Source organism: Theileria orientalis, chromosome 4 (assembly GCF_000740895.1).
Source record: "Theileria orientalis strain Shintoku DNA, chromosome 4, complete genome".
NCBI lineage: Eukaryota > Apicomplexa > Aconoidasida > Piroplasmida > Theileriidae > Theileria > Theileria orientalis.
The window spans coordinates 1122384-1136566 of record NC_025263.1 but is presented as its reverse complement, the minus strand read 5'-3'; the positions used below and the strand labels follow the sequence as shown (position 1 = coordinate 1136566).

General features: G+C 43.1%; 7 protein-coding genes and 1 non-coding gene across 8 annotated transcripts; 2 read left to right on the top strand and 6 right to left on the bottom strand.

Moving 5' to 3' along the window:
- Positions 1–91: 91 nt before the first annotated feature.
- TOT_040000514 (Ser/Arg-rich splicing factor) lies at positions 92–1055 on the bottom strand (the record flags this gene model as incomplete). Its single annotated transcript, XM_009694150.1, has 2 exons — positions 92–587; positions 748–1055. The coding sequence occupies 2 exons, from the start codon at positions 1053–1055 to the stop codon at positions 92–94; spliced, it is 804 nt and encodes a 267-aa protein (XP_009692445.1).
- Positions 1056–1454: 399 nt separating this feature from the next.
- TOT_040000513 (60S ribosomal protein L22) lies at positions 1455–2027 on the bottom strand (the record flags this gene model as incomplete). The annotated part of the gene is made up of 3 exons (XM_009694149.1): positions 1455–1571; positions 1612–1743; positions 1911–2027. 3 exons carry the CDS (start codon positions 2025–2027, stop codon positions 1455–1457), a joined length of 366 nt encoding a protein of 121 aa, XP_009692444.1.
- Positions 2028–2628: 601 nt separating this feature from the next.
- TOT_040000512 (26S proteasome regulatory subunit) lies at positions 2629–4744 on the top strand (the record flags this gene model as incomplete). Its single annotated transcript, XM_009694148.1, has 11 exons — positions 2629–2639; positions 2662–2733; positions 2814–2896; positions 3018–3223; positions 3259–3404; positions 3443–3534; positions 3569–3663; positions 3700–3841; positions 4001–4169; positions 4209–4329; positions 4691–4744. The coding sequence occupies 11 exons, from the start codon at positions 2629–2631 to the stop codon at positions 4742–4744; spliced, it is 1191 nt and encodes a 396-aa protein (XP_009692443.1).
- Positions 4745–4882: 138 nt separating this feature from the next.
- Positions 4883–6626, bottom strand: TOT_040000511 (uncharacterized protein; the record flags this gene model as incomplete). Its single annotated transcript, XM_009694147.1, has 4 exons — positions 4883–5426; positions 5686–5849; positions 5930–6223; positions 6327–6626. 4 exons carry the CDS (start codon positions 6624–6626, stop codon positions 4883–4885), a joined length of 1302 nt encoding a protein of 433 aa, XP_009692442.1.
- A 481-nt stretch (positions 6627–7107) lies between these two features.
- TOT_040000962 (uncharacterized protein) lies at positions 7108–8115 on the bottom strand (the record flags this gene model as incomplete). The annotated part of the gene is made up of 3 exons (XM_009694146.1): positions 7108–7229; positions 7266–7519; positions 7676–8115. The coding sequence occupies 3 exons, from the start codon at positions 8113–8115 to the stop codon at positions 7108–7110; spliced, it is 816 nt and encodes a 271-aa protein (XP_009692441.1).
- A 297-nt stretch (positions 8116–8412) lies between these two features.
- On the bottom strand, positions 8413–8486 carry TOT_04t000006. The gene has a single exon. It is a non-coding gene; the product is annotated as a tRNA-Met (tRNA).
- A 245-nt stretch (positions 8487–8731) lies between these two features.
- Positions 8732–8866, top strand: TOT_040000509 (hypothetical protein; the record flags this gene model as incomplete). Its single annotated transcript, XM_009694145.1, has 1 exon — positions 8732–8866. The coding sequence occupies one exon, from the start codon at positions 8732–8734 to the stop codon at positions 8864–8866; it is 135 nt and encodes a 44-aa protein (XP_009692440.1).
- Positions 8867–8953: 87 nt separating this feature from the next.
- On the bottom strand, positions 8954–13951 carry TOT_040000508 (conserved hypothetical protein; the record flags this gene model as incomplete). The annotated part of the gene is made up of 7 exons (XM_009694144.1): positions 8954–9776; positions 10096–10364; positions 10467–10618; positions 10703–13498; positions 13538–13610; positions 13709–13789; positions 13898–13951. 7 exons carry the CDS (start codon positions 13949–13951, stop codon positions 8954–8956), a joined length of 4248 nt encoding a protein of 1415 aa, XP_009692439.1.
- Between the last annotated feature and the right edge of the window lie 232 nt (positions 13952–14183).

Genomic DNA, 14183 nt, shown 5'->3' with positions numbered 1-14183 from the left:
ATTAGGCAGTTAAACCTTAAGTAAAATGGTAAGGTCGTGTGATGTCACTAGATTACGATTAAAGGTCAAAGATTGTGTACACTTAATTCAACTAGTTGTTGGACCTGGACCTGGAGGCGCTGTAGTCTCTAGAACTGTCAACGTCGATCTTGTGATCAGGCCTCTCCATGTCGGCCTCGTTCCCGTAGTCGTACCTCTCCTCGACGAAGTCGTCCCTGAAGGTGCTGTTGTCCTCGCGGAACTCGTCGTGCTGCCCGCGGTCGACGCGCTCCTCCCGGAACTTGTCGCGCTCGTCGCGGAACCTGTCCCTGCTGCCCCTGCCGTTGTCGCGCGGCCCGCGGTACTCGCGGAAGTTGCGGTCGCGGTTCCTGTCCCTGCCGTCGCGGTCGTAGGGCTCCCTGAACCTGCGGCCGTCGCGCTCGTAGTTCGGCTCGTACCTCTCCCTGTAGCCCCGTCCGTCGCGTCGGTCTCGGTAGAGCCTGCGCGGTGACCTTTCACGCGAGTAGCCTCTGCGCCTGTCGTCGCGGAACCTGGGGGGCGTCCTCGACCTCCTTCCACGGTAGCTGTTGCTCCTGCTTCGATAATTCCTGTGTGTGAGATTAGGGTGAGTAGCTAAGTGTGTGGGTATTGCCCAAATTTTTCATCTGATGTGTCGGGAGCACAACAGTAAAATTTTGTATGCTGTTGATGACCGGGTGTAAATTACGTTATTACTGAGTGAGAAGAATATAAATATCTTTTATTTACCTTCTTGCGCGGTTGCGGTACACTCTGCGCATAGAACTTGGAGATTTCCTGCGATCTTGGGCCAGGCAACAGTTGATTATGCTTCCATCCAAGTCTGTATTATCCATTGCCTTTACAGCATCGACGGCGTCTGATTTTTCATAGTATTCGACAAAGCCGAATCCTCTTGGCCTTTTAGTGTTAAAATCAAGTGGCAGATATACGTCACGAATTTTTCCAAATCTTTCAAAGGCTTCCCTCACAACTTGTGGCGTTGTGGAGAACCTTAAATTACGGACCAACGTTGAGTGACCAGATGACTTGTCCATCTTCTACTGTATAATTAATGGCACTGAAGTGATGTATGTGGTTGCTTATGTGGGTAACCGATCACGAATCTTAAAACGCACAAAAGTAAAACTTTGTGTCCGATTTGTTTTCTACAATCTGTGTACCTTGTTTTATCTGGCTATTTTTTTATCCACTTGAGATTCTTAACACAGGACGCCTTTATGCGCTACTTGTATGGAGGGGGGTCTGCTCATCTTTCGGTATGATTAACACACTTCGAAAATATTACTTTCTCACTTTCTTTTGACGTCACTTTATATATGCTCTGGATTTACTTTATTGTTTTGGAATCTTCATAGGAACCAAGTATATCTTTGATCTTTAAGCTAGTAATATATACTTATGTATCATTCTCATGTATTCATTTAATCATATTATTAATCCGCGTCGTCGTTAAGTTGGAAGTATTTCAGTTCGTATGAGTGTTCCTTGTTCGCTACAACTCTCAGAAAGTCACGCAGCTGTTGTTTCTTCAAATACTTCTTTGTCAAATACTAAAAATTTGTTATTATATTTAAATATATATTATTATACCTTGATGTATCTCTTTGAGAAGGGTACTTCTGTTGTTATGTGAATTTTATTTTTTTCTCTCGATACTGTAACACTTGTTCCAAGGTTACCTGTCTTCCCATCGACCTTTATTCTATCTAGAAAAAACTTCTCCTAAGATAATTGAATATTAATTATTGGATGTTTAATTAGAGTTATATTTGAAATGAGTGTATTAATTAATGGCATAAACATTAGGGAATAATAAAATGAGTAGCGGAATGGAATATAATAACCCCAAATCGATAAAGAAACAATGATAAGTTAATATATTTACTTACAAGTCCTGCTGTGTTTATAATGTTGTCGTTTGCTGGTCCAGAGCAATCAAGAAGATACTTAACCTTGTGGCCTGGAACAACCTTCTTTTGCTTTCCCTTTTTATTAAGAATCTTCATTTACGATGATATCTTTCGAAACAAATCTAGCTAGAAAAAATATATACGTTTTAATATATAACTATTCATCTGTTCCCCATGCCCTTCATGGGGAAGGATACCATGAGATAACTCAAATATCCTAAAAGACTCAACACAGTTTAGATATAATTTAACATAATTGATCGGAAGCGTATATTGTTTTTCATTTAACTTAATTTACTTAATATAATTTTTTATTCAAACAGTACATAAAAAGAAGCTTATACAATTGGATTCCATAGATAAAACTGTTTACACTTAGTTATTGTTTATATTTGTTGTGTTATATATAATCATTATATATATAATTTTGAAATTAATGTACAAATAACCTTGTAATGACTATATTCGTAATTGTATTATTAATAAATTGCATATAAATTTTGTTAAATATAAATTTAAAATAAGTTTATAAATAATGTGTACAAACTATTTTTGTAATTGTGATTAATTGATTTTTATTTTATACACCTCATAAATTTTACGTTAACCTATATTCATAATGAATTTTCCTATATTTAAAAATGTTTATTTAAAATATTAATTTTTAATCATTTATGATCAAATTTGTGTATTAAATATGTCTTCGAGGTTTGTTAAATCGATTTTACAGATGCTGTAGGAACGATAGCGCAACGACCACGACTTTAAAGTCTCTTCCTAACTTCGAAATAGAAAAGCTGAGGTATTTAAGCTGCTTTTGAATATATATATTATTAAAGTGGAATATTCCTTCGTATTGAATTAATATTGACCCATTTACAGACACCTCTTAACTGTTCACGACGATATGGATGTTGACAAGTCGAAACTTATAGAACCCTTATTACAACTAATTAAACAAAATCGTTAGTCGATAGTTATTTTATTGTTTGTATTTTGGTAATTTAAATGGAATTGTTGACTTAAAGTGCAGTTGATGTTGACCTATGGTTATGTGCTTACACATCGATAAATTAACTGATGTAGATATGTACCCGTACTATGAAAAAATAAAAGCGAAGTTGGGAATCATGGAAGATGACCCGGAAATAGAAAGTTTTAAGGAGTTGAACAAGAAGGCGGTGGAGGAATTTGATGAAAAAATCGAATTCGCAGAAAAGAACTTCGGCACCTCTGAAATAAAGGATGCAATAGTGGACAAGGGAAACTTTTACTTTAAAATCGGGGACGAGGTAGGTAGCTGGGACGTTAAAGCTTGGTTGTGTAGGAGAACACGGTTAAGGTGTACGAACTGGCGCTTGAAAAGACAGTCGGAGTGAACAGTAAACTGGAAATAGTGCTGGCGATCATGAGAGCAGCATTCTTTTTTAACGACGTGCCGCTGCTGGTGAAGTACATGGAGATTGCAAAACAGTACGATTGTAGCGAAGCACGTTCATAATTAACGTTAGGGACATTGAAAAGGGCGGAGACTGGGAGCTGAGAAACAGGCTTCACATCTACGAGGCAGTGCAGCTGATGCTCTGCAGGAAGTTCAAGGAAGGTTTGACAAAATGCAGACACAGAGAATGTTGTAGCGGCTGAACTGTTTTTGGACTCAATGTCGACCTTCACAGCAACGGAGTTGATATCGCTCGAGGAACTGGTCTTGTATTCAGTGACACTATCACTGGTATTTAGACTGATAAATAAATAAAATGACACTTAGGTCACCATGGATAGGACCGTTATAAAGAACAAGGTTCTAGGGTCCTCGGAAGTTAGTCAAGTGGCCCCCCCGGGGTCATCTCTCTACCAACTGATAAGTGAATTTTACAACGGCAACTACAAGAACTACATGAGGCACCTAGGTAAACACCAACGTTATGTCTATTGCTATTATTGCTGTTACTATTGCTAGTAGTATTGTTATTGTTATTGCTATTATTGCTATTATTGCTACAACCAATGCTATTAATATTATTGCTAGCTGTAACAACATGCATACACCGTTACTAATTTCTCTTCAGTTGAGGTCAGCAAGATTATAGTTAAGGATCGCTATCTGGGCCGTCATTGCAGATACTTCGTGAGACAGGCCAGACTGCCGGCCTACAGGCAGTTCCTGAGGCCCTATAAGTCGGTGACGCTAAAAAACATGGCAGACGCATTCCAAGTTTCGAGCGAATTCATAGAAGAGTAACTTGCCGTGCACACACTGAGTTCATGTTTCTTTAGGGAGTTGGTCTCCTACATCAGTGGCATGAGACTTGACTGTAAAATTGACAAAGTCAATGGCATTATTGAGAACAACGTTGTGGACGAGAGAAACAATAACTACGTTCAGACAATTAAGCAGGTAATTATTTTGAACGTACTGCTACCCTCAGTATTGGTACCATGCCTAGATACTACTACCGTTAATATCAGTACTATCTCCTTTATACTACTACCGTTGCTTTTAATACCATACCTAGATACTACTACCGTTAATATCAGTACTATCTCCTTTATACTACTACCGTTGCTTTTAATACCATACCTAGATACTACTACCGTTAATATCAGTACTATCTCCTTTATACTACTACCGTTGCTTTTAATACCATACCTAGATACTACTACCGTTAATATCAGTACTATCTCCTTTATACTACTACCGTTGCTGTAAATACCATACCTAGATACTACTACCGCAGCCTTTAATACATTTATTTTAGGGCGACCTTCTCATCAATAGGATTCAAAAGCTGTCAAGGATTATCGACATGTAGCGAGGCCCTAATATTGTGTCCATTTACAATACGTTCCAGGCTAGTGTGTATGTTTTTACGTATTTGTATGTATAGTGTGTATGCATTTACGTATTTGTACGTATAGTGTACAGTGGAAACCATGAACAGATTACGGTTCTAGTGGTCTTGAGTTTTGCGATGGACTACTGAGACGAGGCCGTTGATGCTGGAGCTCCACATCTTGAGCTTGTCGTAGAGCTGCTGGAGCTCCTCGCTGCCGAATTCGCGGTGCACGACGTGGTTTATGATGACCTTCCTGCTCTTCTGGTCTATTAGTCCCTCCATCACCCCCTTGTCGATGGCGGTCACGATCACCTCCTCGGCCTCCTCGGGCGTCAGCTGCAGGTTCTTTTCAATCACCTCGATCGGGATCTCGGACTGGTGCTGGCACATGGTGCTTATCGTCAGCAGCGTCAGCTTCTCCACCAGCGGCTCCCGCTCCAGCTTCAGCTCAGAGACCAGCTCTGCGTTTTCCGCCAGGTAGTTCTCCAGGTCCTCCAGAGTGCCCCTGATGAACACCTCCAGCAGCGTCACTAGATTTGCGTAGCGTGTGTTCCTCAGGTAATTAACTGCCGGCATCAGCAACAGCTGATCGAAGTACAGAATGTGCTCTGATCTCAGACTTCGTACCACAAAGGTCACCGTTGCATTCAGATTTTCCCTACATAAATTTATTGGCCTAGTTATACCACATATGGAAGTTGTGTTAAAGTAGTATAGTTATATTAGTATTAGCAATGTGGCAATGTTATATTAGTATTAGCAATGTGGCAATGTTATATTAGTATTAGCAATGTGGCAATGTTATATTAGTAATAGCAATGTGGCAATGTTATATTAGTAGTGTAATAATTCTATTATGTTAAGTTAAACTAGTAGCTCTATTGTGGTAATTCTGTACTAGTAGTAATTTAACGTACTCTGTTGTAAATAATTCTGGATCACTTGAAGACTCAACGCGTTTTTTCCAAAATTTATATGCTAAGTCGGCTCTGTTAAGCTTATCTAGTTGTTCCGCGATGATGTGGTATATTCTAATTTTACTCTTCTTGTCCACTGACCAATCAACCATCCATTCGTCCACCTATTTACACAATTAGCGTCTGCAAGTGCGTCTAACTATATGGCCGTAAAATACACGTGAATATGATAACTACGTTGTACCTCCTTGACTACGTTAACCAGTGTGTGGAATATGCCGTGCTTGGCCGCGAACTCGAGTATCGATATATACACCTGCACTCTCAGGGGCAGCGTGGGCTCCACTGAGTTGTAGAGCATCTGCAGCAGGCGGAGTCGCAGGTCCAAAAAGGAGTCTCCGTCCTCAATCGCCTTCAGGAGCAGCTGCCCCGCCTTCTCTATCTGCCCCGAGCTCGTGAAGCGGAGCTGCAACATGTACATGAGCACTGTGAAGTACTCCTCGACCTGCTTCAGGGCGTCGCTATACTTCACCTTGACCTACAACCAATATTAAATTGTGGAACACTAGATGTGCCATCCGTATGTAAACGGCCTCAGTGCGTCTGTTTTACACCTAATCTGAAGTACCATTTGCACCTACCTCGGTCTCAACCTTGCTGGAGGGGTCTAGGGACAGCATCGCTGTGTTCCCGTTCTGCTTCGCTTCTTCCAGAAACTCGAATACTGTCAAGTGCTCGCTCAGCAGGAGCTCGAAGAGCTGGAAGGACTCCTTTATGATTTGCTCCCCGTCCACCTCCTGGAACTGGTCCAGGAGCTGCGAGTAGTAGCTTGCCGTTTTAGTGGGACTCCTAACCTTTAGGATTCCCAGTACCCAGTCACCCAGAGATGCTGAGCTGACGGCACCCTCGGTATCTTGAGATAGGGGTACGAAAGTTGTCATATTAATTCTATTTTTAAAATGAATTTGATTTCAACTGTCGTTTTTAAATCAGGCTTAAAATTGGTCAAAATTACTCCGATATTAAAGTTTTATATTTAATGTAAACATCTACTTAGCGCAACTGGAATATCCTTGAATTCCCTTTGGAAAAGGCCTATACTATAATAAAATACACCAAACCTGTGGATTCAATTAAAATATTATGTACAGATGACCAAAAGATTATGAAATGGTTTCCTCTTGTGGGTGGGGAGAAGACTAGGATTCCAAATATATGCTCGTAAACTACTGGCTATTTTTATTCTTTAACTTTCCCCTATTTTGCACCTCTGCGTTTGTACGTGTTTTTGCAGAAGCTTTAAACTCCATTTTACCCATATCATACCCTGGTAACTAACACATCATGTACGCGTGTATTATCCCTAACTGAGTATTTTATTTTTGCGATGGATTACATTAACTGTGCGATTGACAAATTATTTCAATCGTGGTTTTCCGAAAGTTTATCCAGATCTTCTCTCGACATCAGTGAGCTTTCCACCTCCGCCGTTAAATTTAAGCTCCTTGTGCACCAGCAGGCTGGGTCGAAGTAAATCCAGGTTACTGAGAATCGTTTGCCACTTTATAATCTCAACTTACACTTATCTTGATCCTTTTTGAACCACAGTTTGTTTTTTTCATGGTACTTCCATTGTCTTTTGAAGAGTTCCTTTGCCGCCATGTCCTGAACTGCATCCCTTGGTACGTTATAAAATACATAAAATACTGTTTCGAGCGATAGTTTTGGGAAGTTGCTGTTGCGGAAGCTCGTTGTTTTCCCATAGTTGTAATTTGATAGACATCTATCAAAGAAAATTGAGTCCTCGTCGAGTGTCCTTTGAGGTTGTGGATTCCTAAGGTGGTGTGTATTTTTGGTACTATGATATAAACTGTGTTGATTGCTTGTATTAGTCTGTATGAACGTGTATCTATTTGCGTCTATGTAATTTACGTCTACTTATACATAAATAAATACTGCTAAATAAAATAACTGTGTAAGTGGTCGTTACTCTTGGAGCAGTCTTTGCTTCAAAGGCTCCGTGTCCAGCTTTCCGGTGGGAAGAAACGGAGATTTGTCAGTGTAGTACGTCTTCATTGCGTCAAAAATCCCTTCCAGTCCGAACCTGGCCTGGTCTTGCTGAGTCTCGGGGGACGAGTAGCTCTTAGCAGGAGATCCGGGCTGCTGTGAGTCGGCCCTCGAGCCAACTTCAGTCTCTGAAAAATTTTCTTCCAGCGTATTGTCATCGTTTTCCAGTAGAAAATGGTTCTCGTCGAAGCCCTCCTCCTTATCTATAGAGATTAGTTCTCTTTTTAGATCAGATATGTTTCTATCTACAAAGTTTAAGTCCTCAAATGAGTTTGAGAGGTTATCCAGGTCATTTTGGATAGACTCGTCATCATTTAACGCTTCTGCTGTGAGTGGTTCGTTTGTGGCCAGGCTGATGTCCAAAACCATTGGAGGCCCGTGATTGAGTTTAGAATTCGGTTGTGTGGTATTATGCAACGTATTTGTGCTTTTGCTTATATATTACAGTTTCTTTTTATTTGCCGTTACTGGAACGTTCATTTGACGCATCTACAATCTAGTTGTTGACTACATTTGCTAATTTTTAACTATAGTTACTGGGTGGTGTATGCTTAGGGAAGGTGTGTTGTAAAAATCAATATAACTAAAAGTACCGTTTACTAATCAGATGACGATGTGTTTAAAATGAATTTGCTGTTTGAATTTTACAAAATATAAATTTGGGTAGTGTGAGGCTCGAACTCACGACCTCGGGATTATGAGACCCGCGCGCTAACCGACTGCGCTAACCACCCCCGCTCGAAGTGCTGAATTTTCACTTGTAATTATTTAAATTCCACAATGACACTTTTTTTCAATATTTGCTGGTCTCTTTTCTCTTTGTTCATTTCCGTTCCATGTTCCGAGTGCTGTCGTTAATACTTGTGGGAACATAAATTAGTTTATGCCAATCTCACTTCATTCGTTCAATTCTACACCCACTGCTACAAAGGGTGTAACATAGTTGTTTTTACCCCTTGGTTTCATTTATTTTTATCCCATGTCTACTTTCCGCCACTCTCCACTCCTCCTATGCTCACTCGCTGAGATTCCTACTCTTATCTACTTATTCACTAACATTTACGCCCACACACCTTGCCTATATCTACCAATAAATTACTCACGAAAGATATAGTACATTTACCCTTGTGCGTGTCGTTCAATCGGCTCCCTCCGGGTGACTTGCCATCGTGGGCGTCAGCCCTGCCCCGTTGTCGTAGATTCACCCTGCCCTGCTCTGCGTGCTCGCCACCACCTCCTCGAGCAGCTCCTTCATGTTCGGCGGCACGGTCGCCGTCCTCGCGTACTCCGCCAGGTTGTGCTGGCTGTGGAGCGCCCTCAGCACCATCTTCGAGCTGCTGCTCGGCATCTCCGCCGCGTACCTCATCAGCTGGTCCTTGAACTGGTTCCAGAGCGTGCAGATGCTCAGGACCACGCCCTTGAAGAGCTGCTTGTCCTGCCAGCACTGCCTCTGAATCAGCTTCGGGAAGATCACGTCCACCACCACCTTGCGCGTGAGCGGTATCTTCTGCACGAACTGGCAGAGGAGTCTTCCGAAGACGAAGTTGATGTTTTCGAACGACTCCACGATCAGGTACAGCGAGGAGATCGCCGACTCCACTGAGAACTTGCCGTGCGTGCAGTAGGTGATGCACGTGTCCAGCAGACTCACCTGCAGCTTCATGTAGTCTCTCTCCTTGTCCGAGGTTGCTGTTGAGGCCACTTGGAAGTTGTAGGTCGAGTACAAAAAGTGCTGCGGCAGCGCCACCTTCGGCGTCTCTATGATTATGTCCAGTATCTTTACCAGCTTTTCCTTTTCGTATCTTCTGAACAGGAAGACCATCAGTGTGTCCAGCTGTGCTGGCGACAGGAACGGCGCCATTTGTATCAGGTACTCAGGCACGCTCTGCATATTTCTGATCAGCAGCAGCATCAGCTCCTTGTCCAGATTACTTCTTTCGTCGTACTTAAACATCAGGTCGCTCCACCTCTTCCTCGTGTCCTTCAACGCGCTTTCGACTAGCTCCGAGTACTCTTCACCGTACCTAAGTCATATTAGTAGTTCTGGTGCAATTTATACTTAGTAGTTGTTGTGCTAGCATTGCTAGGGTAATAGCGGTAATACAAATAGTAACAATAGCACTAGCAACAACAATAGCAATAAAACTAATAGTACTAATAGCAACACTAATGCTAATAATGGCAATAACAATAGCAATAAAACTAATAGTACTAATAGCAACACTAATGCTAATAATGGCAATAACAATAGCAATAAAACTAATAGTACTAATAGCAACACTAATGCTAACAATAGCAATAACAGTAGAAACTATAGTAGTAGTAGTGGTAATTATCAGTTACTTGATCAGCAGCTGCAGCTCCTTCGGGTACTTTGAAAGCGTTTGCGAACACCGCACGTAGAACTCGCTGCCCACGCACTTGCTAGCCAGGTCCGCCAGCCTAAACACGAGCCTGCTGTTTTTGCTGCAGCACGCAAGCAGCGGCTCGTAGTACACACACTTGAGGGCATCTTCCCCTGCCTCTTCAGCGTCACCTTCGGGGGCAGCCTCATAGGCGCCATCGTCCACGTCCATCTCCGACTCTTCTTCGTCGTCTCCCCTTCCGTGGCTCTGGTGCTCTTCCGCGTCCGTGTTGTAAACGTCGCCCATGTGGCCGTAATCGCCCAACACGGTCCCATGCCCCTGCTGCGGTCCTTCCGAGGTGCTGTCCACGTGCCTTAGAATGCCCATTCCTTTCCTTTTACTCGTGGTAGCCAGGTTACTTGCTGTGGTTGCTATGAACGTGCTCGTTTTAAGTCTGTTTGGTAGCGACATAAGCGTCACGCTCTCCTCTATCCATGCTCCTATGTCTTCGTTCACCTCCTCTTCGTCGTCGTCGTCGAAGTAGTACATGTCCTCCTTTGCTGGCGTGCCACTTTTAACCTGCTTCCTGCCCGCCTTAATGTTACCTTCGCCCTCCTCGTTCGTGTCTTCACCACTCCCATTTTCTCCTTCCTCTTCCGTCAACTCCATCAGCGACTTGTACTTCCCCGTTTTACGCAAAAGCTCCACTAAACGCGTCGGCCACTGCCACAGGGGTCTCGTCGACAGGTACACACAGTCGTCGTACATGTCTTCTTCCTCTTCGCCCTTCGACGCCTTATCGCTCCTAGCCTTCTCCAGCTCTTTCAGGAACTCCTCGTGGAGCGCCTCCTGCGACTTAAGCGTGTAGTTGTTATTGTTTTTGTATAGCCCCTTCTGTGACGATATCAGCTTCAGGAACAGCTCCGACACCGTCTCCTTTTCGCTCGTTATGCAGGTCAGGAATACCACGAAGATTGACCTTCTTACGAAGGACAGGTTCGAGGTGTACTTGTAGTGGTCTCTTCCCAGGACGCTTTCGAAGTTAACTCTCGTCACGGTCTCCGACAGCTTCAGCAGGTTCGACACCAGCGAGAACGCCAGCTTCACGTTGCCCTGTTTGTTCGAGTTAACCCAGAGCACGATCAGGTCCGCGATTCTGCTCGGCACCTTCGGCAGGTTAAGCACGAACTTCGAGAGAGCGTGCACGCAGAAGTCTCCGTACTCGTCCATTTCCGACAGGTGTGCGCAGACGTACGAGAGCGCCAGGTTGACGAAGCTTTCGTACACCTTCATGTGGTGGTCGTCGCCTTCTCCCGTGACGCTCCGATACGTCACCAGCGACTTCGCCAGGTTCGTCGTGTACGAGTAGACCACCAGGTCGTTAAGTCTGTTAAGGTACTTTACGAACAGACTCACCTCTCTCACCTGGTTTACGTACATGAACAGTGCTCTTAGTCCGTAGGTTACTTCTCCAAAATCTTCGTTTTGTCTAAAGTGGGTCATGTCTGCGTCGTTAACCAGTATGTGCTCCGCCATGTGATTCAGCAGGGTGCACATCACCTCCTTGCTGTTTTCGAACTCCACCAGGTTCGAGAGGAGGCAATGGTTCAGCACCAGCTTCGAGAATGCGTCGAAGTGTCCCTGCTTCTGTGCGACCACTTCGAACCTCAGGAACCTCTTGTAGGTCGCCACTGTGTCCACCATCTGGCTTCCCACCAGCCTCACGAACAGTTTTTCATTTTGTGCTATCACCTCGTCTGTTACTATTTTAAGTTCTTTGGTTCTCCTTTCCAGGCCCCTTTGCGATTCAAAGCCCTCGTTAACTCTCCCGTGCTCTTGCTGACCCTCGAAACCGGCTGCTACCTCTGCGGCCACACCAGTGTAAACACCAGTGTTAATTTTATTTTCGTGCTCTTGTTTATACCGCTCACCTGCCTTCCCCTTTCTCTTTCCTTCACTTTCCAATTGCTCATAATCTTTGTATGGTGATGGGTACAGTATTTGCGTTAAGTCTGCTGGCTTATGTTTGTAGAAATTCCTGTTAATTTTAATTTGCGTGTTTTTAATCTTTCTGTAGTTTTTTACCAGCTCCTTGTCGAACTCGAACAGCTGTGCTGCTGGGTATTCACTCAGTTTAACGTCCACTTCCACTTCTAAACTGCTTACGAGCTTATCTGTGATGTCGAAGAGCTTGTTCTTGTCGTGCACTTCTTCCCTTTCCACCACCACCATGCTTCCTCTCTCCATCTCTCTTTGTCTTGACGGCAGCGACTGCACCAGCTTATATACTTCCTTCAGGTCCAGGTTATATCCTTGCTTGTTAACCTTCTCCAGCAGCACGTGGTGGTATTTTATGCAGCTGCTGCTTGCGAATATTCTGAATAGGATGTTCTCGAACACCGCTGCGTGCTCCGTCTTCAGCAGCGGCACTAAAAAGTCCACGAACTCGTTGAAATAGTAATCTGGGTAGAAGCTAATTAGGCATGACGCCACTTCGCTACTCAGTATGCATCCCACCAACTTTGGCTCACTTTTACTACTCCCACCACTCTCATCCACGTTTTCCTTTTCACCTTTACTGTTATTAGCTGTAGCCCTAGTGTTTTCGTTGCTGTTATTAGCTGTAGTCCTAGTGTTTTCGTTACTGTTAATGATTCCGCTTTCGACGGTCGCTTCTTTCTTTTTCTTGTAGTCCAGGTACGACGATATCAAATACTGTAGCAGCTGCACTGACTCCTTGTGCCATTTATACAGTGTATCGTACATATCAAAGCTTCCCTCCTCCGTGCTTTCAGCGCCATTCTTCGCGTCCTTCCCAGGTTTACCTTTACTGTTGTCCGTGGCTCCGTCCTCGTGTGTGTTTTCCGTGCACTGTCTGCACAGGTAATTCGGGTAGTTTGCCAGCTCGTAGAACAACAGCTTCAGCGTGTTCACTGAGTACAACCTGTTCCTCGTGTGTATTAGGTAGTGCAGGCTGTGCAGCGATTTGTACTTTACGTCTGCGAAGGTCTCCTCCAGCAGCCTTATGTGTGCGATGAACCTTATGCAGGCCAGGTCTGAGAAGCTTTCGAGAACTCTCAGGTTATCCTCTGCGAAAGGCAGCTTATCGCTGATATCTTCGTTCTCCCCTTCATTCTTTCCCTGCGTGCTCACTCCTGTGGTCTCTTCTGACCCCTTTGCTCCTACTCTCGTTTGCGTGCTTCTGCACCTGCCCATGTGGTTCGTTTTATATGCTTCCACTGGTCCGAATTCTTTGAGATTCTGCACCAGTGCGTTCGAGGCCACTATGTAGCTGATCAGGATGTTCAGGCAACTCGTGATTGAGAAGAGCGCGTGCTTTTGCACTACGAAGTTCGAGTCGTTGAAGAGGTGTGACAGGTCCTCCACTAGTATGATCGAATCTACGTTGACGTTGGTAGACGTTTTGTGGCTAAACTTACACTGGGGATCCAGTCTCAGCACTTCGTTTATCAGTTTACACAGTCTAACCTTCCCATCTTGCGATTCAGTCAGCTGAAGTTATCATCATGATTAGGTCAACAAACAAAATTAAGAGTAACCCCTCAAAATAGATGTTTACGCTTTTAGCTATAATATATTTCAATTTTTACCTGTATTTTTCTAAATTCTTGAAGATTTGTTTCGAAAAGCTCCCTTTCTCCTACCCTGAGAAGATTAAGGATGTGCCATTCCTAAAAGCAGATTAGTAACAATATATTTATAATGATGTTAAGAATCTTCAGTTTCTAGTTACGTAGGTCCAAAATAATGCAAAAGTGTGAGTTGAAATAGCTAAATACCTGAGAAGATTCTGTGATTGGCAATGAACCCTCGTTTGACTCGTTTAGATTCATTTAAGATCATTTCAACTTTATAATTATCAGCATAACATATGCTTACAAAATTAATTAAAATAAAAATTACAAGGAACTGAAAATGACGGGAAGATAAACTTGAATACACCATAGCAAATCGGCCATACACTATATAGGCGTGAACACGAAATGTTTATTCATATATTATAAATAAATTACATGAATACGGTGATAATTTGGGATAAACTAACTTTTCTGTAATTAGTTTACT